General features: G+C 37.8%; 1 protein-coding gene, 1 long non-coding RNA gene and 1 pseudogene across 5 annotated transcripts; 1 reads left to right on the top strand and 2 right to left on the bottom strand.

The window, feature by feature from the left end:
* Positions 1-2,148: 2,148 nt before the first annotated feature.
* On the bottom strand, positions 2,149-4,269 carry LOC143880077 (uncharacterized). Its single transcript, XR_013251491.1, has 2 exons — positions 3,433-4,269; positions 2,149-2,302 (listed from the first exon to the last, which is right to left on the bottom strand). It is a non-coding gene; the product is annotated as an uncharacterized LOC143880077 (long non-coding RNA).
* A 1,220-nt stretch (positions 4,270-5,489) lies between these two features.
* Positions 5,490-7,804, top strand: LOC143880074 (L-type lectin-domain containing receptor kinase SIT2 pseudogene; annotated as a pseudogene).
* A 10,411-nt stretch (positions 7,805-18,215) lies between these two features.
* On the bottom strand, positions 18,216-20,215 carry LOC143880076 (calcium-dependent protein kinase 20-like). Of its 4 annotated transcripts, none has more exons than XR_013251490.1 (5): positions 19,928-20,215; positions 19,549-19,664; positions 18,690-19,405; positions 18,456-18,563; positions 18,216-18,295 (listed from the first exon to the last, which is right to left on the bottom strand). XR_013251490.1 is itself a non-coding variant. In XM_077382838.1 (4 exons), exons 1-3 carry the CDS (start codon positions 19,974-19,976, stop codon positions 19,328-19,330), a joined length of 243 nt encoding a protein of 80 aa, XP_077238953.1. In that variant the 5' UTR covers positions 19,977-20,215; the 3' UTR covers positions 18,364-18,563; positions 18,690-19,327. The 4 variants fall into 4 exon arrangements, 2 of the variants coding, with proteins under 2 accessions (XP_077238953.1, XP_077238952.1); XR_013251489.1 differs by having other exon boundaries at positions 19,232-19,405; XM_077382838.1 differs by lacking the exon at positions 18,216-18,295 and having other exon boundaries at positions 18,364-18,563.
* Positions 20,216-23,454: the final 3,239 nt, after the last annotated feature.

The following is a 23,454-nucleotide window of genomic DNA, read 5'->3' as shown; positions in this document are numbered from 1 at the left end:
TCAAATGGCTAGATAGGATGATTTTCAATAATTGTAAGCTATCTAGCAATCATAGTATGAAATGATTTATACATTGAGGCTCAAGTATATATGAACTAGACATCAACAAGGAATGTCTAGGGAACCTTTTCCAATAGATGTGACATTTAAGTGCAAACAAGTCGAAGTCTTACAAGATTCAAGTTTCATGCATAAAGACTTTGGATTTTTAAAAAGATAACCATTTAACCACAAAGCATGGATACATGGCATTCAAGCAAGGAACAAACATATTGTATACTCAATCAATTAAATTTCAAATGATATTACATTAAAGCACATACCCTAATCTACTAGATTCATAAAATTGATCAAGTAGGGGATTTTGGAACCCAAACCAACTTGGGTCCATTCACATGCAAGTTTGTTCTATATAAATCATCTTTTCTAATCCATACAAACTTACAAGATTTCATAAATCTAAATCTACATCTATTTTTATGATGTCCTAGTCTACCACAATAATCACAACTATCATGAGAGTAGGTAGATGGACAAGATGAACAACAAGAAAGTTTAGGCATACAAACATGTCAACTCTATCTTTTCAAATTTCAAATGATCAAAATTTTCAATGAGCTCAACATTTTTATTTTCCAAAACATTGCATCTATTGATTAAGTCATGGTTTTTTTTTAACAAAACTTCACGTATTTGACTTAACTTTTCATTACTTGCAATGCTTTCACAAAGATCCAATTTCAAATTTTCAATTTTCTTTTGTAAATCGGAAATTGGATTTTCAAATTGATTTTCTTTTGCAAAAGAAGATTGTGAAATAGTATTTTGTCTTAGGATAACATTTTCATCTATAGATGCACTAAGACAAACATTGTTCTCATATATATTTTCTAATGTAGTCCATATCTCCTTTGCATTTTTGCATGATGAAATATTTTCAAAAATATCGTTTGTCATGCCACAACACAATGCAATCATAGCTTTTGAATTTAAAGTAAAAATTTTAAACTAAGCTTATTGCATTTTGGAAAGGTGAAGGCTTCATCAAGTATATCCATAATATCGAAATCTATGGACTATAAAAAGAAGGTCATTCTAGTCTTCCAAGAACCATAGTTCTTTCCATCAAAGATGGGAGAAACTACACAAGATAGACCACACTCAAAGTCCATAGGGGTTGCCATGATCTTAACTCTTGTAAAAATTTGAAAAACAAAGATCAAGAATGCTAATTGGGATTTGTTGAAAAATTCAAATTTCTATTAGAAGAGCCGACGCTCTGATACCAAATGAAATCCCAGTTGGGCAACCAAGAGGGGGGTGAATTGGTTGTCTTATAAAAAATTTTATCCTTTTAAAAACTTTTACAAGATTAGTTTTCAAAAGTTTAAATGAATATCTTCTCTTAGACCTTTTGACAAACACTTGTTAGGTGACTTTAGAAACCCTCGTTTTAAATCTCTTGTTCTTAGTAAATAATGAAACACTTATCTAAGCAAGTATTTATAATGCAAATAGAGTTAGAGTGTTACCATGGGATTGCAAGAATGTAAGACAAGAGAGAGTAGAAGGCACACCACAATAACACCACAATTTATAGTGGTTTGGTCTACAAAAGAGACCTATTCCACTCTTCTTGAGGTCGCACTCAAGGTTATCCACTATTCGAAGGCCACACAACGCCCGACTTCAAGGCTCCTTACAAAACCGAGTCTTTAAACTCCGAGTCTTTAAACTCACCAAGGGTCGCAACCCTTCTCTTACAATGGTGGAAAGAATGTAAATGCTCTCAAGCCTCTTCAATAGGCATATACAAATGTAATAGCTCAATAATCACTCTTGCTTGTCACTCGACAACAACAACCCTAAAGAAACTCTCTTGAAAGATTGAAAGTAATGCACACTAGAGAGGATTTAATAAAAGTAAATCTCACAATGAATATCAAAATTAGAGTAGGTGAGAGTTCAATACTTTGAAAAATGGTTGCTAGGGTTTTTAAAGTGCAAGAGATGTGTTAGGATTTCTCAATATTTTCTACTTTTCAAGAACTCTTGTCACGCCCCAAACCCCACCCTGGGCGTAGGACATGACAACGCCGTATACCTGCAAAGCAAGCTCTACAAGTATACAAGGCTAACAGAATAATATCAGATCCAAGCATAAAATAAGCTAAACTTAAAGAAATTTAGCAACGTCTTTTACAAGGTTCACATAATACTCACTGTCTGACTGACCAAATCAAACTAAAAGATCTCCAAGGTTAAGCCTCGACTTCCTCGTTCGCCTCACGAGGATCTAAATCTGAAAATGTTATAAACCACAGTCAGCTGAAAAGCTCAGTACATAATAAAGCACTACTCTAAGTGTAGGTCTAAGCATGCCAAGGCTCAATCAGGGTCAAACTGTCAGAACTGAATACTGAAGTCGCAAACAGAAAGAGTGGGTATAATGATAATCAAAAGAGTATGTCAAAACACAATACTTAATCGAGGTACAATTGAAACTAAACAGTAATCAAAGCTAGTATCAAAACAGAAGTCGAAGCTAGAATCAAAACAGAAACCAAAACTAAAAATGGTGTCCAAAATATTAGAACAATAGTCATTGCCAAAGGGTGTTCCAAATTCAAAGTTCAGAATGCAAACTCCACTTCGAGATCATCGGCTTAATCCAAAAAGCAAGTTATTTTCACCCCGACTGCCGACGGGTCCAAAAAGCGTGTTATTGCTTACACCGACCGCCCACGATGTCTGAACTAGTTCCCTAAATTCCAGATACAAGTCGACAGGGCCAACGATTGATCCCACTGACGGGCCAGAAGTTCCAGTTTACTACCCCCACGGTGAGTCCAGAGTTGCCAATTGTATTACCCCCATATGGCAGGGTCTAGAAATAACCCAAGCCTCCACCAAAGTGTCCAGAAACAGAAGGTAAATCCAAAGTCCATAACAAATAGTTCCAAAGGTCCAGATAACAGATCCAAATTCCAGAGTCAAAAACAGATATTTTTCCAAAGGTTCTGGCGTCATATCCAAGGTTCGTAACAAACTAGAATAACCAAAGCAATGGTAGAAACAAAAGCCATATGAGTCCAAACTGATGGTATCGAAGAGTTCATAAGGATGAGTGTCAAAGCTCAGCAAAAGGGTTCCATAAGGGTTTCAAAAGTTCACTTTATAGGTAAACTCAATAATATCATGGCAAAGGCAAAAATCAAAGTAATCAATATCGGTACAAAGCCAAAGAGTCCATTTCAAAACAATATCATAACGGAACTGAAATCAAATGGTATATAGGATAATAAGAATAGCATGCTAGACCCAAGCGATAACTGAAACTGTACAGGCACAAATCGAAGGTACACAAACAATAACATATGTAATCAAAGAGAATGGGTTACGGTTCACCCAAAGTAGTACGTTATTACGTACCTCTATGTCGAATGTTTTCCCGCGAACTTGTCATGAAGATCGATTACCTTGAATCGCGATCTAAGCTCTCCAAGTCCACACGAATATGAGTGTCTAGGGCTGTCTTGAAGCAAGCAGTGTGATGACTTTCCCTGAATCAATCTCATGGCATCAGCTCCTACGATAGTGAAAGATGAGGGCGAGTTCACAAGGATAGTTGCTGCCCTCGGGTCTTAAATCTTGCTTTCGGCAATATGGAAAGCAAGGGGATGTTCTCACCAAAACTCTATCTCACTACCTCCATCTCCCTTTCCAATAAAGCTTTATTTACAAAAATAAACATGACTCCAATGGAAGATGAAGCCAAGGGATCGATCATCCCTTCCAAAGGCTTTCTACACTATCCCTAATATGCCATCCCAACAGCAAAATACAAGGACTGATTTCTTATACAAGTTGAAGTTACCTTAGGAACAAATCTCTCTTCTCAATTAATGTGCAGACATCCACCGACCATAAGTGCTTCTCCCTTTTTGTTTCCTAACCAAAACGAGACCCTGATGCCAAAAAAGGAATTTCCAGATCCTCCCTTACTTTTCTATTGTATAGCATGTTATTTGGAGATATGCTAATTCCAAATAAAGAATTCCTTTATATATGATAGCTCAAATAAAGAATGCTTTAACCAAAACCTCAAAAGTGTCTTGCAACATGGCACATTTCACACTTTCATTCCTACCAAATAGCTTCTAGCTAAACTTGATACTTGTGATAAAACAAATTAAAAGAAGATAAGAATGAACTGACGTTTTCTACTAGTCCCACGCTTCACGCAATCTTGTTGAAATGGCAGTTCTAATTGAGTTGGACTCATAGCTTTGAATTAGGTTTCTAATTAAACCACCCATTTGTTTATACTAAAAATCCTAAAGAATGGCTTGTTAATGACCTTTCACATCCATCTGATTTTAATCTCAGCCGTTAGTACTACTTTCCAAACAAAGCTCTCTATTTATTTGGCTCTAATTGTGAAACCGACTAAGGAATTTTCTAAAATCCTCCTCCATCTCACACGCACACTTGTCCCATATTTATAGGAAGAACGAAAATTCAGTTCTCTATTCCTAATTAATTGACCTCCTAATTCTCCTCCTTCCCTTCTATCAAAATAAATTCCCAACTCCAACAGCAATACTTCTCACTAAAAGAAATTGTGACTCGCAATCTTACCGTTCAAGTGTCCTCACCCTAATGAAATACCCGAAAAGATTTGCCTTAAATCTTCCTTATTTAGGTGGAATTAAAGTTTTCAAACTTTTTTTCGCCAAAACCACCTTCACTCTCAAATTTCTCAATTTCCAAAATAAGAAAACTAATCTTAGAAATTGTACTAAGAAAATATCAGTAAACTGTAAAAGTCTATATAACAACACCCCACAAGGCTATATCTAAATTTTGATAATGGCACTCCATTCAAGCTTTTAAAAAATTGACGCCCAATTTTTGATAAAGACACCCATTTAGGAAATGGGGTTTTCCTACGATAGGGCTGGGTATTACAACTCTACTAGGAGACAGACCCATGAGGATTTCCCGGTAGTTTTGCTTCGGATGGCAACTTGGTTGTTGAATTGCGTCGAGAAACCTCTTCAAAATTGGGTCAAATATATCAAATTTAAGTTATCAGGATCCTAATACTTCTAACCATCTAACTACAATAAATGAGAAAAATATCTGCCTTCAAGAATAAATGGAAAGAGAAGTAACAAAGCATGTCGCTCTCTTTTCGTTCTTTCAGTTTTGGTCTTTTTCAATGAATTAAACGAAATTTCATTGAAATTTCTGTCCCAAGTCTTAATCATGAGGGAGTGTTCAAGGTTCAGTGTCGAAGCCGTCATTGAGGACTTGATCGTAATGCTATCTTTGAATTAAATTGTCGGAATATAGAAATTTGATCAAAACTAGTTCAATGAATTAAATTTCAGAAATTAAGTCAACATCAACCAGAGATAAGTTTCTTTCCAAGGAGCGTGGAAAAGTCTGCTCTTGGTAGGTTGTCCTCGTGCCTAAGAAGATACTTTGATTCTATTAAAAAAGAATACAGTATAAACTTTTCGTAGGTCATTCCCCTATATTATGATCAAAGGCCTTTTAATTCTCTACCTCGATCTGAGCCATGTTTACCAAGATTTTACTTCTGCTTCTAATCAAACTTGCAGCTTCCAAAGATGATGGTTTCACCTACAATGGATTCCACAAAGCCAAACTGAGCTTAGACGGCATGGCCGGAATCACACCCAACGGCCTCTTGCAGCTAACCAACAGTACACAGCAACACAAGGGTCATGCCTTCCACTCCATTCCCCTTCAATTCAGGAATTCTACCAACGGTATTGTTTACTCCTTTTCTACTACTTTTGTCTTTGCAATTTTCTCCCCTTATACTTATTCAAGGGGCCAGGGAATGTCCTTTGTCATTGCCCCCTCAAGAGAGCTCTCCACAGCTCTACCTAGCCAATTTCTAGGCCTCTTCAATGATACCAACAATGGAAATCCTTCTAATCATGTTCTTGCTGTTGAGCTTGATACTGTCCAGAACACCGAATTTAGGGATATTGACGAGAACCATGTGGGAATTGATATCAACAGCTTAAATTCGAATAACTCCGCTCATGCATCTTATTATGCAAATGAATATGGGGGGATAAAAAATTTGAGCCTTATAAGCGGAGAACCCATGCATGTTTGGGTAGAGTACAGTGGTATTGATATGAAACTTCATGTAACAATATATCCTGTCGGGACACCTAAACCCAATCGCCCTCTCTTGTCTTCTATGGTTAATCTTTCAACGGTTGTGTTAGAAGATATGTATCTGGGTTTTTCTTCAGCGACGGGAACAGTTCTATCTCAACATTATGTTCTGGGATGGAGCTTTCAAATGAATGGAAAAGCTCAAGAACTCGATCTATCACGTCTTCCTAAGCTCCCTCGGAGAGGTCCCAAAAAGAAATCAAAAGTATTGACAATTGGTTTGCCCATTTTTATGTTAGTTTTCATGTTAGTGATCATCACCAGCATTCTACTTGTTGTCAGAAGGAAGATCAAATTCGCTGAGATACTCGAGGATTGGGAGCTGGAATATGGGCCACAAAGGTTCTCATACAAGAATCTATTCATAGCCACCAAGGGCTTCAGAGACACAGAGCTTCTGGGCATCGGAGGTTTCGGTAGGGTGTACAGAGGTGTGTTACCTTCCTCCAAAGTTGAAGTTGCAGTGAAGAGAGTCTCCCATGAATCAAGGCAAGGGATGAGGGAGTTTGTAGCAGAGATCGTCAGCGTTGGGAGGCTCCGGCACCGGAACTTGGTACAGCTACTCGGCTATTGCCGGCGTAAAGGAGAGCTCCTGTTGGTATATGATTTCATGCCTAATGGAAGTCTTGACAAATTACTATATGATCAACCCAAGTCAGTTCTAACATGGGATCAAAGATTTCGAATCATCAAAGGAGTAGCTTCCGGGCTTTATTACTTGCATGAAGAATGGGAGCAGGTTGTCATCCACAGAGACGTCAAAGCGAGCAATGTTTTACTAGATCATGAGTTCAACGGAAGATTGGGCGATTTTGGTCTGTCGAGATTGTATGACCATGGAACTGATCCTCATACCACTCATGTCGTCGGAACTCTTGGTTATATGGCACCAGAGTTGAGCAGAACTGGCAAGGCAACGACAAGCACCGACATGTATTCCTTTGGGGCCTTTATACTCGAGGTTGCTTGTGGAAGGAGACCAATAGGTCCACGGGCATCTCCCGAAGCACCGGTTCTTGTTGATTGGGTGTCAGAATGTTGGGGACGAGGGATAATTTTAGAGGCATGTGATCCGAATTTGGGAAATGGTTACGTAGTGGAGGAACTTGAGTTGGTGTTGAAGCTTGGATTGCTCTGTTCGCATCCGGTATCTGGCACTAGGCCAAGCATGAGGCAAGTCATGCAGTTTCTAGATGGCGATATTCCTCTACCCGATCTTTCATCAAATAGTTTCACAGTTAATTTTCTAGAAATGGGGCACAATGAAGGTTTTGATGCTTTTGCCATGTCATATCCTTCTTCGATGGGCAAGTCGCATGGATACTCGTCATCAATTGGAGATTCAATCCTCTCTGAGAGCCGTTGATTCCCTCTTAGTGCATTTGTTTCTGTCTAATAAAGGTACGTTTGCTTCTCTCTAGTAAAGGAAACAATGTAACTATCTGATAAGCTTATTGTCCTTAGTGCTTGTTGCAAAGAGAAGCGAAATTCAAATGGATATCACAATATATCTTTTTGTAATACAAGCCAGTTTAGGGTTGAAGATATTAATTAATAACTGATATAGCTATTTGATTCATACTCCAATGATCTATATGGGCTTTGTGTGTATCTGTGCATTTGTGTTTCTCTCCCTTGTTTGTGTGAGTGTGCATGCTTGTGTGTATGGAGGGATACTTATTAAACCCTCTCTATTCTTCTTACGTTTTCATGTGAGACTAAACTTTTACTCTTCCCAAAAGCCATTCTACACTACTTTGAAAAACACCCATTTTAAAATGACTTTTCAGTTTAATTTTTTTTTTCAAAAATACTCTATTTTAAGAGATTCCAAGAGTCTACTATAACTCTTCTGATCTCAACACAATTAGCAATCTACACTAAAAGCAACATAGGCATTGTCGATGGACTAAATGTACCAGCATAAATAATCCAATGGTGCCACCCTTGTAGCCCTTTTCTACAAGGGTTCCTATGACTTTAGAATCCCTCCAAAAGCGTTTAGCTGTTGGGAGTTGTGTCTGGAGGGAGAGAGAGAGAGAGAGAGAGAGAGAGAGTTATCTGGCATACATTAATTACTAACCGGTTAAAGGGGTACGTGGAAGACTTTAACGCTTTTGGTGTCAATTCACGTTGGAGGGAGCGAATCTCTCTCATAGAGGGGAAGCGAATCATCACCGCCCTTAACCAAACACCACACTTAGATGACATGGCACTCTAAAGAGGGAAAACCAAGCTTCACACACTTTACCATCATATTTCAAAGAGGGAAAACCAACAGTCATATTCAATTTTTGCAATAAAGACAATCCACCAAAATTCAAATGTCTATATCTTCTATGCCATAACATAGACTCATCACTACTCGCACTAAAAGCATTGAATACTAGTTTTGAAAACACTAGTGGAAACATCTTGTTTTCTGTCATCTTAATAGACAAAACTAGTTTCATACTTTTCTTATCATAGAGTTTACATTCTTCTTCATCAAAGATAGCACGGTACCCCTTTGGCCCAAACTTAGCATATTTTGAGCCAAGCCAGGAACAAACATAACATCTTGAATTTGTTTTTTGCCAACCAGTGTAGAAACCATGATGGGACCAATACTATCGGCATTAACATGATTGTTATCACCCATTCTTACTCGTGGTTTGACAGTTTCATCTATTTCAAGAAAATAATCGTTGTTCCCGGTTATGTGGTTACTACAACTACTATCTAAATCCCATATGTCATCATTCAATTCAACATTGGCAGTTAGATATGACAAAAATACGTTATCTTCTTTTTCAACTTTTTCATCACTTTTCTCTTCATGATAGTTTGCTTGTTCTCTAGCCTTTTGATGACAATTTTTTTCAATATGACCATACTTTTTGCAATAAAACTATTGTGGTAAATTTCTATTTTGATTTCCACTATCCTTATACCAACAATCCTTATCATTATGATTTGATCTTTTGCAAAAGGAACAAAAGAATGAAGTAGATTCCTGGTTACGTCCACTTTGATTTTTTTGATAACCAGTGAATTGGCCTCTACCTCTTCCTCTGTCGCGGAATCCACCACGTCCACGACCTCTTCCTCCTCAGAAACCTTTATTTGAATCATCAATTCTTTTCTTCGAATCCACTTTTGATTGAAATGCTTGTTCTAGTGTGTTTTCGGCAGTCCTATTCAATCTCTGCTCATGTGCTTGCAAAGAACCCATTAATTCATTCAATAAACACAGTCTACAAAAATGGTCATAACTTTTCAACCACCACTTTAAATGAAAACTATAAATATCCGTTCGAATGATAATTTAAAATTCTACAACTTCTTAGTTAACCATTTTCTCTGATTCGTCCATCTAGAGGTCCAAAAACGTGCTTCAAAACTAACCAGAATCATTATGACGGGAATTGCAGCTGGATTAGGCCGGAATTGGCGTGTCCATGATCTTGGGCTGGAGCTGGCCTTTATAATTAGTGGATTTAAGTTGGGATTGGGCCTTGTATTGGGCTTGAATGCTGGATGATCTTCTTAAAGCCGTTGGATGGTCCAGCTTGTCTCTCACATGGATTGGGGCTGCATCAGTTCTTCTGAACACGATCCATTCTTACTTTCTGTAGTCATGGAATAAGCCTTTTGATCCTTGACTGCATGTAAGAGGCATCCACCAAGAAACCACTCTGATACCAACTTGATAGAATATTATTCTATTAAAAACGGAAATTAGAGAAGAAAGAGGGAAAGAGTGAGTTCATTCGAGGAAACTCAGGCCTCCAATGAGTTAATTCGACGAAACTTGACCTCCATTATGCTAACTGCACTAGATTTGATTATTCATTGCTCAATAGCCATACGGCATTTACATTATATAGAAATTAGTGGAATCAAAATAAGGAAATAGAAATGAGTAGGATATAAGGAAACCTAATATAAGAAGACAATAACACAAATAAGGAAAGCATCTAAATAAAAAAATTTATATCCAACAGAAAAAGGAGTTATGATGGAGCATACTACTACTACTACTTAGGAGAGCTTTTAAGAGAAAGGGAAAGGGAGACGGAAAGACGGAAAGGGGGTCGGAAAGCAAAAGGGGCAAAGGGGTAATGAATTTAGGTTTCACAGGGTGGGGTGAGGATTTCCTTTTCCTATAAGTATAAACTTTCTACATGCAATCATTTATAACTACAAGCATATCTATGGAAAATGATATCTCCCTCCGCCCCCTTAAATGGATAAACCCCCCCCCCCCCCCCCCCCCCCCGCGCCTCTTTAACGGTTTCATTGAGAATGGTTCACTGCTTGAGGATAAATTCACCCCCTTTAGAAATTTTCTTTGCCTTCAAAACTTAACGCGGGGGGGGGGGGGGGGGGGGGGGATTGGGATTTTATTTGTCAGAGAGGGAAAAATATCATTTCCCCATTTCTATTAGTACCGACAAACAAATACTGTCGATTGTTAACAATCGCTGATAAATATGATATCTAGAAGTGGTTTTTAGTGACCACCGCTAATCTATACTATCTATATAAAGCTGGATGTGGTACGCTGAGGGTGTGCCACGTGGCACCCCCTCTGCAAACCGCATTCAACACTTTTTTTTTGGACGCATCTATTCCAAAAGCCATCTCAACGAGTCTCCTTAGTATTTACGTATCTAAAATCCAAAACTCTTACGTCTCTCTCCAACCAGACACATTGATTATCCAAAACCCATAATCCGTTGCGACTATTCATCTTACCCTTTCCGAAATGCCTCATCCTCCAAAACTTTCATATTTAGCGTCCATTTTAATTGTCAGCGATTTTATGTACCACGGAATTTTCCATGAAGTGTCTACCCTTATGGCCTTCTCCACGTTATTTATTGCCTATGTTAATGGCTATATATTAGAAAACGAATAGGTCCCTATAAATTCTCGCCTAACACGAAAATGAATTAAACCTAACACGAAAAGGAATTATCTCACACCCTTCCCATGAAAATTGTCTTTTCCCCTTCCCACGAAAACTGAATCGCAAGATTTTCTGCCCATAAATTAGGTAATTAAAGCTAACACCTAATGACCCGTTGTCAGTTCATTAGAAAGACATGTACTCAAAAATAATATAAAGGTGATTTTTTTAAATTTTTTTAGTTTTAATTTATAACAAATACCAATCTCTTTTTTCCCACCATGTGTCTTTTTATGAATGCATTTCTTAATTTTTGAAGGTAAGGCTTCCTACGTCTCTTTTTATGCAACTTCTACCTTTTGAATCAGATCATCTACCGATCAAGAGCAATGATTTTATGCAAGGGAATGCTATTATTTGCCTAAAGAAAACAAAGATCATTGAACTCCCATTTGTTATTTATGATTATCAGAATAGTGGAAATACAATTTGGTCGCTTTTGAACTTGCTACATTGCATCGAGTCTCTCTTCTATTTTTGGTCGCTTCAGATGCATCCACATTGCACTAGTTGCTTCATATCTATGAGAAACAATAAACCTACCTAATTGAATTCAACATCACATCCAAGGGTTTAATAGTGTATAGATTCACAACCCAAATGCAACTATGCAAGTGAATATTGAAAAGATCAAATTTTCTCTCTCTTATATCTAGAAGTTTCTAGCTATTTTTTTCCAGCTAAATTTACCACCTCCAATTTCCCCTCTTTCCACTGTCTATTTTGAAAAGTTGCCTACAATTGCAAATGTCTTTATTAGATTTATTAGAGGAAAAAAATATAAAGATAAGCATGCTAAAACTAATTGTTCCTAAATTCTGGTTTTCCAAATACATAAAATCTGAACTTATCTATTAAAGGTTTTCAAAAATGTCGGGAATCTGTCGCTAACAGAAAACTTCCAATTTCTCCCTTGCAAAACAGAAAATAAGGTTGTTTCCTATTTTCTTCCCTCTCTCTCTCTCTCTCCATCTCTATTACGTGAATTGCAAAGATAGAAACCATATAAAATAGGGTTGTTTCCTATTCTCTCTCTCTCTCACCATGTGAATATAGAATGTGTCACTACAAAATTTGAATTCTTAGATCTCTTACCAATCTAATTTATTAATCGCCCGTGCATCGAACGGGTCCGCAACTAGTAATTTATATAGCGTTGGTTCTTTCATAACTGTCTCTATAAATAAAATAAAGTATTAACGATATTTATTAAAAATTATAGCTATAAAATAAAGTTACCAGCAGTTTTTAGTGACCGCTAGTAAAAACAACATTTCTTGTATATATTGGTGCGCATGCACTTGTGCAGATGGTGCGGATGTCTTGAATGAAGGAATACTTTTTTTTTTTGAAAAGGGCAACAGATTATATATATATATATATATATATATATATATATATATATATATATATATATATGTAAAAACAGAACCGAGGTGGTCCTGAAGGAACAAAGATAATACAAAGATATTAAAGCCTCTCTATTCTTCTTACTTTTTCATATGAGACTAATACTCTTTGTAAAAGCCTTTCTACACTATTTTGACAAACACCCATTTTAAAATAACTTTTCAGTTTCAATTTTTTTTCTAAGATACTCTATTTTAAAATTTTCCAACAGTCTAATTTTTTAATATTGTAACTCTCTTTCTCAACGCAATTAGCAATCCACACTAGAAGAAATTTAGGGTTTGGCGATGGACTACTAAATCCATCAGTATAAATATTTCGCTACGAAAATATTTATTTCTTAAAAAGGATGTCACGAATGTTTTCACGATGGAAATTCAAGCAAATTTCGACGAACTTTCTTTTGTCACTAATTGCTACAAAATAATGGCGGAAGTAAACTATCACTAATATTTATTATTTAGAAAAATATTTTAGTATTTAGTGATGGCTATAAACCCATCACTAATATGGGTTTTTTTTTAAATCTCTATTTTATACTGATTGCCTCCCCTTTATCAGATCCTCGTCCCTTTCGACTGTTGTCCTGCTTCGCATCCCACCCGCTGTGACTGTGCATATGAGCTGCTGTCCTACTTAACGCGCCCACCCGCTGTGACTGCGCATATGAAAACCAGAATGCCAATGATGCTTCTCGCATCCGTTTCAACCCAAAGTGGGGTCTGCATTGGTGTGGGACTAGGTGGAACCCAACCTGGAATGGGACAGGTTTAAAGGGCCTAGCGTAATGCTTTCCATCAGTTCTGGGGCTTTTGGCATATTGATTAGATACCTAACATGCAGGAGGACAGATGGAACATCTTAGGCTAGGCCCAGACCACGCTGGGTCCCACCAGTCCCATACCTAAGCAGGTGGTCCCTATTTTGGATTGTAACATCAACCTGGAAACCGAAGAGCATAATGAATTGCAAAGGGGTCTATGGAAACACTGGGTGCAACTCGGGTCGGGTTCAACCTGAAAAAAAAAATCACGGGTTGGGCTGTGATTGAGTCAGGTTGGGTTCAGGTTGAGGAAGTTGAACCTTAGTCGGGTCGGATTTGAATTCGGGTTGACCCAACTCGCATCAAAACCCGATATTTAAATTATTTTTTTACCATTTTCCATATATTTTGTTTTTTTAGAACATAAAAACCTAAAGGGAAAGATATCACCATAACCCGGTCAATCCGACTCAACCTGACCCGAACTGGGAAATCGGGTCGAGTGGGGTTCAGGTTTATATATTAATTTTTCAGGTTAGGTCAGGTTGAGAGTGGGGTCGGGTCCGGGTTGACAGTTTAGAGTTTTGGATTGGGTTCGGACCAAGTTGCACCCACGTCGTCCTAGTTCCTTTAGCGGCATCCGAACTGCCCCTTGGTCAATTTTAACGAGGACCCCTGGGTCAATGTTGACTAGAGACGTAGAGAAAAGCAGTAACAAAGCATGTGGCTATGGCTGGCTTTTCTTCCTTCTGTTTTGGTTTTTTCCAAGTCGTAAGTTCACGGATCAGCACTAGTGGCAAAACAACTATTTACTACTGTTTACGTCCACCATTGCTATTTGATCCAACAGCAGCCCACTTTTTCAACTTTTTAAGAGCTGCTGTTGGATCAAATATCAAGGGCAGTGCCCAGCCAGTGTTGGTGCCCGATCAGGTATCATATAATAATCTCATGACAATAGCACCCCTCGCGGAGTATTCCCCCCCATTATCAACTTCTATTCTTTTTTTTTTTTTTTTTTTTTTTTTTTTTTTTTTTTTTTTTTTTTTTTTGATAACGTAGGATGTCCCCACCCCCTTCGGGAGTAGGACTAGTCCCTACGGATGCACGCAATCGCCCGTAAACCACGTGCATCGGGCAAGTCCGGGTGGGATTCGATCACTGGTCTCCAGGGAGCATACCCGAGACTTATGCCGAAGAGCCACACCCGTCCGGGCTATCAACTTCTATTCGAACAATACATGAGGCGAAAATTCATATCGATTTGATAATGGCAGTCCAGTCTTTATTGAAGACTTTTACTTTAGCTTTTGAATTAATCATGTGAAGAGTCATAATGTGTCACTCTCCGAACTGGCACTACGGCCCGGCACGCGACAGTGCCGCACACCTTCAAAGTAAAGTCTACAAGCATGCAAGGCTAAAGCATCGGAACCATTCTTAACGTTATTGAAAATATTAAGGTCCACTCACAAATGATTGAATAAGGTAAATGATTGATCTCATGCTCATACCAAAAATAAATTTAAAACATCAATAGTCTTAAACATTGTACAATATTGGTATTCACTCAAAAGCAAAATAAAAAATGCAAAAATATCCCGAATAAGAAAACTACGCTCCTACTTCTCCAAGTCTGCACGGGAGTCAAGCCTCAAGATCTAAAATTGCACACAGTGGGGGCTAACACTTTGTAAAGCAACATGATACTACTCTTGCAGGATCTATGTTAGATTGGTGCCACTAAATTGGAAGGGTGGACATTTTGGTTCTGTTGGGGATCTATTATGGAAACTTATTCCTTTTGCTATTATTTGGAATATATGGAAGGAGAGAAACAGTAGGATTTTCCAGGGGAAGGAACGGTGTGTGAGATGGATATGCCTACAACCCAAGATTTAAATAATATCATGGATCAAAGTGATGCCGGGTACTCACTATAGTATAGGTAATTTTCTTAGGCATTGGCATGACATTATCTGGGAGAGGAAGATTACGGTAAAATCAGTACCAAAATGGATTCCTCCGCCGCGTGGATGGTATAAGCTGAATTTTGACGGGAGTTCAATAGGTAATTCTGGGAAGGAGGGTATTGGTGGAGTCATCCGAAATTGAAAGGAGAAAGTTGTGATGTCATACTCGGGTCCTGGGGGTACATGTGATGCAAATGAGGTGCAAGTAAGGGCTCTATTATTTGGTTTACAATGCTGTGCCCTGAATTTGCAAGGTTCACTAATTATTGAAGGTGATTCGGCGAACATGATTGCTTGGGCAACCTCCGAATCTAAAACACCGTGGCGTATTAGAGCTATGATCATGGAAATTAAACATTTAGTGAGCTAGGTGAAGCCAATTATTGAACATAGGAGAAGATCTGCAAATGTGAAGGCGGATGAGCTTGCAAAAGACGGTGTATTACTGGACGTGATGTCCATTTTTGTAGCTTCTGATCATATGGAGATGTTATATGCATCATCTTAGTTGTCTTGTATTTTTCAATGATACGGCCATTGTAATTTCTGGGAAAGAGGGACATCTTGTCCCTTACACCTCTCATTAAAGTCATCTTTCAAAAAACATAAAATTGAGAAGAAGTATGTGCCTGTGATTCCATCGATCAAGCCATCAAGTCTTGAAGAATTCCCTTTAGTGTTCATGGACGTGTGTAAATCAAGGGTTTCGCCGGACTGATATTGGGAATTCGCATCTTCAAGTTCTAATCTCCATGGTCGGAGGTATGTTTGGTATAAGCTGAATTTTGACGGGAGTTCAATAGGTAATCCTGGGAAGGTGGGTATTGGTGGAGTCATCCGAAATTGGAAGGAGAAACTTGTGATGTCATACTCGGGTCCCGGGGGTACATGTGATGCAAATGAGGCGGAAGTAAGGACTCTATTATTTGGTCTACAATGGTGTGCCCTGAATTTGCAGGGTCCTCTTATTATTGAAGGTGATTCGGCGAACACGATTGCTTGGGCAACCTCCGAATCTAAAGGACCGTGGCGTATTAGACCTATGATCATGGAAATTAAAGACTTAGTGAGCTCGGTGAAGCCAATTATTGAACATAGGAGAAGATCTGCAAATGTGAAGGCAGATGAGCTTGCGAAAGACTGTGAATTACTGGACGTGATCTCCATTTTTGTAGATTCTGATCATATGGAGATGCTATATGCATTATCTTAGTTGTCTTGTATTTTTCAATGATACGGCCATTGTAATTTCTGGGAAAGAGGGACATCTTGTCCCTTACGCCTCTCATTAAAATCATCTTTCAAAAAAAAAAAAAATTTGAGAAGAAGTATGTGCCTGTGATTCCATCGATCAAGCCATCAAGTCTTGAAGAATTCCCTTTAGTGTTCATGGGCATGTGGAAATCAAGGGTTTCGCCGGACGGATATTGGGAATTCACATCTTCAAGTTCTAATCGCCATGGTCGGAGGTATGTTTGGTATAAGCTGAATTTTGACGGGAGTTCAATAGGTAATCATGGGAAGGAGGGTATTGGTGGAGTCATCCGAAATTGGAAGGAGAAAGTTGTGATGTCATACTTGGGTCCTGGAGGTACATGTGATGCAAATGAGGCAGAAGTAAGGGCTCTATTATTTGATTTACAATGGTGTGCCCTGAATTTGCAAGGTCCGCTTATTATTGAAGGTGATTTGGCGAACACGATTGCTTGTGGGCAACCTCCGAATCTAAAGGACCGTGGCGTATTAGACCTATGATCATGGAAATTAAAGACTTAGTGACCTCGGTGAAGCCAATTATTGAGCAAAGGAGAAGATTTGCAAATGTGAAGGCGGATGAGCTTGCTCTCCATTTTTGTAGCTTCTGATCATATGGAGATGCTATATGCATCATCTTAGTTGTCTTGTATTTTTCAATGATACGGCCGTTGTAAGTTCTGGGAAAGAGGGACATCTTGTCCCTTACGCCTGTCATTAAAGTCATCTTTAAAAAAAAAAAAAAATTTGAGAAGAAGTTTGTGCCTATGATTCCATCGATCAAGCCATTAAGTCTTGAAGAATTCCCTTTAGTGTTCATGGACGTGTGGAAATCTAGGGTTTCGCCGGACGGATCTTGGGAATTCGCATCTTCAAGTTCTAATCGCCATGGTCGGAGGTATGTTTCCGCATATAATTACATTGAAATTAACAATGTTATCTCAATTGTCGGAATCTAGAAACTTGATCAGAAATAGTTCGTTGAATTAAATTTTAGAAATTAAGTTAACATCAACCAGAGACAGAGATTAAGTTTCTTCCCATATGACTAAGAAAGAGGAGGGAAAAGTCTCTTCTTTGTAGGTACCCATGCCTACCTCAACAAAATTTGACTCGAGACCGGTCTGGAGGAACTTTCCTCCAACCCATTGCTAATAGTCTAGTAGCAAGGGGTGTAGAAATATCAATTCCTTCAGAAAGTAAAAAGTAAGCATGGAATTCATATTTCCACACCCTTGCTATTAGAGGGGCTGGAGGAAAGTTCCTCTGGATTGGTCTCGAGCCAAGTTTTCTTCCGCCGACCTCTAGTCGTAGAAGTAATACCCACGCGTACGTCTAGTTGCAGAATTAATTGCCTTGTCCCCACATGATTTCCGTCCTCTTGTGTGTAAGAAGTAGGGCTGCACATGGTTCGGTCCGGTTCGGTTTAAGGGTGTTTCTTGAACCGAACTGATCCCATCGGTTTGGTTTTTTCCCAAACCGTAACCGAACCGAACCAAACCGTTATTGACCGGTTTGGTTTGGTTCGGTTCATGGTTTATCCGTATTTGAGCGGTAACTAGTTAACCAAAATAGGGCCACTCCTTGTAATAGGGCCACTCCTTGTAATTTCACTAATTTTTTTCACCATATGAATTATGAAACATCTTTCCATGCCATAATCCAAAGGGCCCTGTTTTCCTTGGATTTTTCAGCAAAAGAATTCAAGTCCATGGGCTGCAAGCAAACCAGCAGCGGTGTCTCTTAAGACTCTTATCATTTTCAATTCATTTAGGAGACAAATGTAAATAGCAATTGTCCAGCAAACCAAAGTCAGCAATCAGCATGGAACTTGTTTGTTTCCCTTATTAAACTTACAGTTTCAAGTACACAGTACCTTCTATACAACAAAGTGGAGTTTTGCTGCTAGGCATCTTCAGCATCACTCCCACTTGGGCGGGTCCCGAGGTAGAATTCTCAGTCGATTCCATCGACTATCCTCCCCCTACTCAACAAACCAGACCAGTCAGTGGGTCGGTCATCAGTTCGATAAAGAGCACGGTCCACGCAACATAAGAAAAGACATGGAGATTGGAGACATGTCAAGCCAATTCAAGCAACATTAGTTTACCTTTCTAAAACAAATTTCCCTTCTTTATACTTCTAATAAAACAGTAGCAGAACGAGGGGTTGAATTTCCATAGTATGTTGAAGATGTACAAAAGTGAACTATGCAAAATCTACCGTGAAAATATGTATGAAAATGGGTTCAACTCGTGCTTCAAAGTATTTTAAAGTAACTTGAAAATCTAGATTTCTCAGATACAATGGAGAGATGGGAAGAATGTTAATGGCATCCAAAGTCTGAAAAACAAACATATGAAAATGAGCGACAACATTTATGCCGATAGATGAATATTACATTACAGTCAATTTGTCTTTTGATTTTTACGTATGTGGTGCACCCACACTTGCAGAACTCATGTGTGTGAATGCTTACAGATAATTTAATAAATACATATCGGTTGTTAATCAAATGCAAGTCCTTGATGTACTCATGGAACCCAAAAGAAAGTGTCTTGTTCCCAAACAGCAAATATTGAGTAAAAAATGCAGCATGCATACAGAATTTCTCAAAAGAAAAATAAAATGATGCTGGCCACAGTAACTTACAGCTTCCATTAGCATCTGAACATCAGGGTCTGGGACTGGGTTGCCAGCCTTCTGCAAACGAGTTTTAATTCCTCAAGCGTTATCTTGCCATTATTATTATTTATTAATGTCCATCAGTTGGAACATCTCCTTTATGCCTGCTACCTCCTCCACAGATAGATGTTCAGCCACAACCTGCAAAAAATTCCATAACAGTGTAAAGTCGACAATCACCAAGACAATCCTGACAGAAAAAGCAGCCACTATGCAAAATCCTAAGCCCAAGGAGGGTTTCTTTAGAATCATAAAACAAAACTAAGTCACATTTCAAATCATACCCTCAGGACTCTCTTTTTGAACTTGTTCATTACAGAAAATTGCTTAAGCCTTGCTCTAACAGTTTCACCCAATGGGACATTTGGGGCTTTTTTGGCATTCACCAACCAAGGATGTTCTGCATCCAAGTAAGGAAGATGTTAGAATAACAGTATATTAAAGCTTTCATTACTGCATAAATATAAAAGAACATGGACCCATGGGAACCTCAAATTTTTTTTTTGAATGGTCAAGGGAACCTCATTATTATACATCCAAAAATATCATGAAATACTTGTACATCAGCATATTTGTTGATTTCTCCAGTACATGGATAAACTCAATCATAAATGAAATAGGCAACAATATGGAAAAATTAGCGAAAGAGGAATTGAACATTACCAAGCACTTCTTGCGCTGTTAACCATCGCTTAGGATCTGGATTAAGCATCCGCTTCACAAGGTCTTTTGCATTATCAGAAATTTTAGGCTAAGGGTCTCTTTTAAAATCTACAACAGAGCGAATAATTGCCTGTGCAACTCCCTGTTCAGTTTCTGTATAAAGAAAGAACAAATCTTAGAGAGTGAGGGCAACAAATCTTAAGAGAGGGGAGAACATAAACAAAATTTATGTAACTTCAATCAAATCTGACAAATAAGAGGAACAACACTCTAGGGAGAGGTTTTGGACATTTAATCTCACGACAAACCCCTTAGTTTGAATTCTTTACAGAACGTACATATCGAAAACTGTAGAGTTTGAAATATACAGAAGAACCTTTCTTAAGTTAATACCGTAGGGACAAGAGGAACAATATTAAAATAGACAGGCTATTAAATTATCCTGGGAGGAATTCCTAAAGGTTAATGGTCATTAATCGGTTAATAGTCCTTTTAATTATGCCAGTAAAAAAAAAGTTCTTTTTAATTACAAGTGACCAAAGCAAAAATCTTCATGGGCTGCCTCCTGAATGACATTTTAGTAAGAAGTGAGAACAATCACAATGGATTTTAGAACATATCCATTATCCAGTTCATGAGATGACAATTAAAACAGTTATAAATAACTAAATCCAAGACCATTGCCCAATCCATTTTAGAACATATCCATTATCCAAAATTCCAAATCAAGTCATCAACAGAAATAAAGTAACTCAATCCAGCCATCCAGCTATCAACTTGCATCCTTTCTCCTCAAATCCAATATCCATAGGTATTTTCTGAAAAATAAACATAAGAGATTAAGAGTAAGTAACTCAATTAATTATTTATCATGAATCAAATCTTGCACCCCTTTTCCTCTAATCTTACAAGAAAATAATTGGTTACCATGAATCAAGTAACTCAAGAGTTATGTTATTCATGAGTCAAGATCAAAAGCTTCAAAATCCGTAGCTATGCCTACAAAAAAGAAAAATAATTATATATGTATTAGAATCGACATCTACACAAATTGGAATTAATTAAAATTGCCAACAAGAAGTCAAAAAAGAAAACAAAGAAAAAAAATACCTGACTCAAAATCTTCTAAGTCATGTAAGTTCTCTTCAATATCTATAGGAATTGGTGAAGCTCGCAACCAATCATGTGTACAAATCAAGCATTCTACTAACTTAGGAGTTAGAGAACTATGAAATTTATCAAGTACTCGACCTCCTGTACTAAAAGCTGACTCCGAGGCAACAGTAGAAACAGGAATAGCTAGAACATCACGTGCAATGAGTGAGAGAACATGAAACCTAGAACAATTTAACTTCCACCAATATAATATTTCAAATGTCGACCCACCATCCTCAACATCTTCCTCCAAATATCTATCTAATTCCGTCTTGCATTCCAAACCCTTGTCTTGTCTCAATTTCTTTCTAAAATCCGACATGAAATCTGACTTTGCTTGCTCACATCCGTCAACACTTGGTTGATCAATATCCATGTCACTTGCTACTTTTGGTGTGCTACTTGAAGATGATGAGAGTGAGTCCACCCTTTGGTAATACTCAAAAAGACGATGCAATGTGTCCCTCACTCTCTTTTCAAGTAAATTAACCTTTTCAGAGCTATAAAGTCTTGAATAACAAAATGTCACATGCTCTAATTTATAGCGAGGATCCAACACTACCGCAACCAACAACATTATGTTGACTTTTTCTATATCTCCCCAATATTTATCAAACTTCTCTTTCATCTTCATTGCCATTAATTTCAAGGATGGGTCTACATTTTTTGACCAATCAAATAGAATTTTTTCAATTGCACACACTTCATGAAAATATATATTAGAAGTCGCATACAGAGTTCCAGATAAACGATTAGTCATATTGTAAAAGGACTTCAAAAATCTATGCAATAATCGAGCATTATTCCAATCAAATTCAGTAGGAACCGCATCCTTCAAATCAATCAAGTATGATGAATCTTCCTCTTCCATCCGTTCAAACACTTTTTGGAATTTCAATGCAGCATCTAACATTAAGTATGTTGAGTTCCATCTTGTTTGAATGTCTAGGCAAAGAAAACTCTTACATGTGATTTTCTCCTTCTCCACACATTCCTTAAATCTTTGGCTTCTAGCAAGAGAACTCCTAATATACCTAACTGCCCCACGAATATTATTGATTGACATCTTCACCTCATTTAAACCATCCTTCACAATTAAATTCAATATGTGTGCACAACACCTCACTTGCAAAAACTCACCATCCAACATCAAACAATTTTGTGAACTAGCATTTGTCTTAACAATTCTTCTTCTCAAAGATGCAATAGCCGTATCGTTGTAACTAGCATTATCTACAGTTATTGTGCACAATTTTTCAATACCCCAATCAAGCATGCACGACTCTATTGCCCCTCCAATGGCATCACCTTTGTGACTAGCAATTAGACAACAATTGATTATTCTCTTATGAAGCTTCCAATTTTTATCAATAAAGTAAGCGGTGAGACACATATAAGACATGTTTTGCAAAGAGGTCCATGTATCCGTAGTGAGGCAAATTCTTTCATTAGACAACAAACCCTTTAATTTTTTCTTCTCGACAGCATACAAAGCTAAGCAATCTCTAGTTACAGTCAAACGAGAGATCAACTTGAACCTGGGTTGCAAAACACTACAAAAATACCTAAAACCTTCATGCTCTACAAATTTAAAGGGCAACTCATCTACTATTATCATCTTCGCAAGTGCATCCCTACATACATCTTGGTCAAATTTCCAAGAGACAAGACTATTTTCTCCTTCTTTTTGTGTCACTGATTGCCAGGATAAAAGCTTTTGTCTCTTGTCATTATTGTAGGGATACTTCTCACACTTTTGTAAGTGTGTGCGTATTGTACTAGTCCCATTAGCACTACTATGTACATATTCAACACGACAATAATTGCACTTTACCTTGTCTTTAGAAGACATGTGTCCTTCCACTTTTGCAATTTTAGTGTAATGATCCCACCCATCAGATTTGTAAGGCTTTTTTTTCACCTTTGACTTTGATGCATAGGTTTCTTGTGCAGCATCGAGGCTCAGCTCGATAGTTGGATTAAAGCCGGAGGTATCTTCCATGCTTGACATCTAATAAGAAAATGAAGAATTCCCAAAGATGTTGTTAGGGAATGAGGTTTTGATGAAGGTGATGAGTAACAAATGAATTCAAGAAAATTGACTAGAAAAACATGGGCAATTAGGAATGTAACAATTAATCAGCCGTGAAATTGGCAAGCAAATCCCATTTATGCTATGATCACATCCAATTAAATCAGCTCAAGATAAAAAAAAATTGAAAAGAAAAGAAGCAGTGAACCCTAGTTGAAAAAAAAGAAAAAAAAGAGAGTTGAAGAATAAAGGTACCTGGTGGGATAAAAATATACAAAGTCTGTTTGGTCCAAAAGAAAACTGAGAAAGTAATCTAGAATTAAAACACAAGAGACAGTGA

Source organism: Tasmannia lanceolata, unplaced genomic scaffold (genome assembly GCF_043159265.1).
Source record: "Tasmannia lanceolata isolate RefF3 unplaced genomic scaffold, GAP_Taslan_0.1 ptg000006l, whole genome shotgun sequence".
Lineage (NCBI taxonomy): Eukaryota > Viridiplantae > Streptophyta > Magnoliopsida > Canellales > Winteraceae > Tasmannia > Tasmannia lanceolata.
The sequence above is the reverse complement of the archived record's forward strand: the minus strand, read 5'-3'. Positions and strand labels throughout refer to the sequence as shown.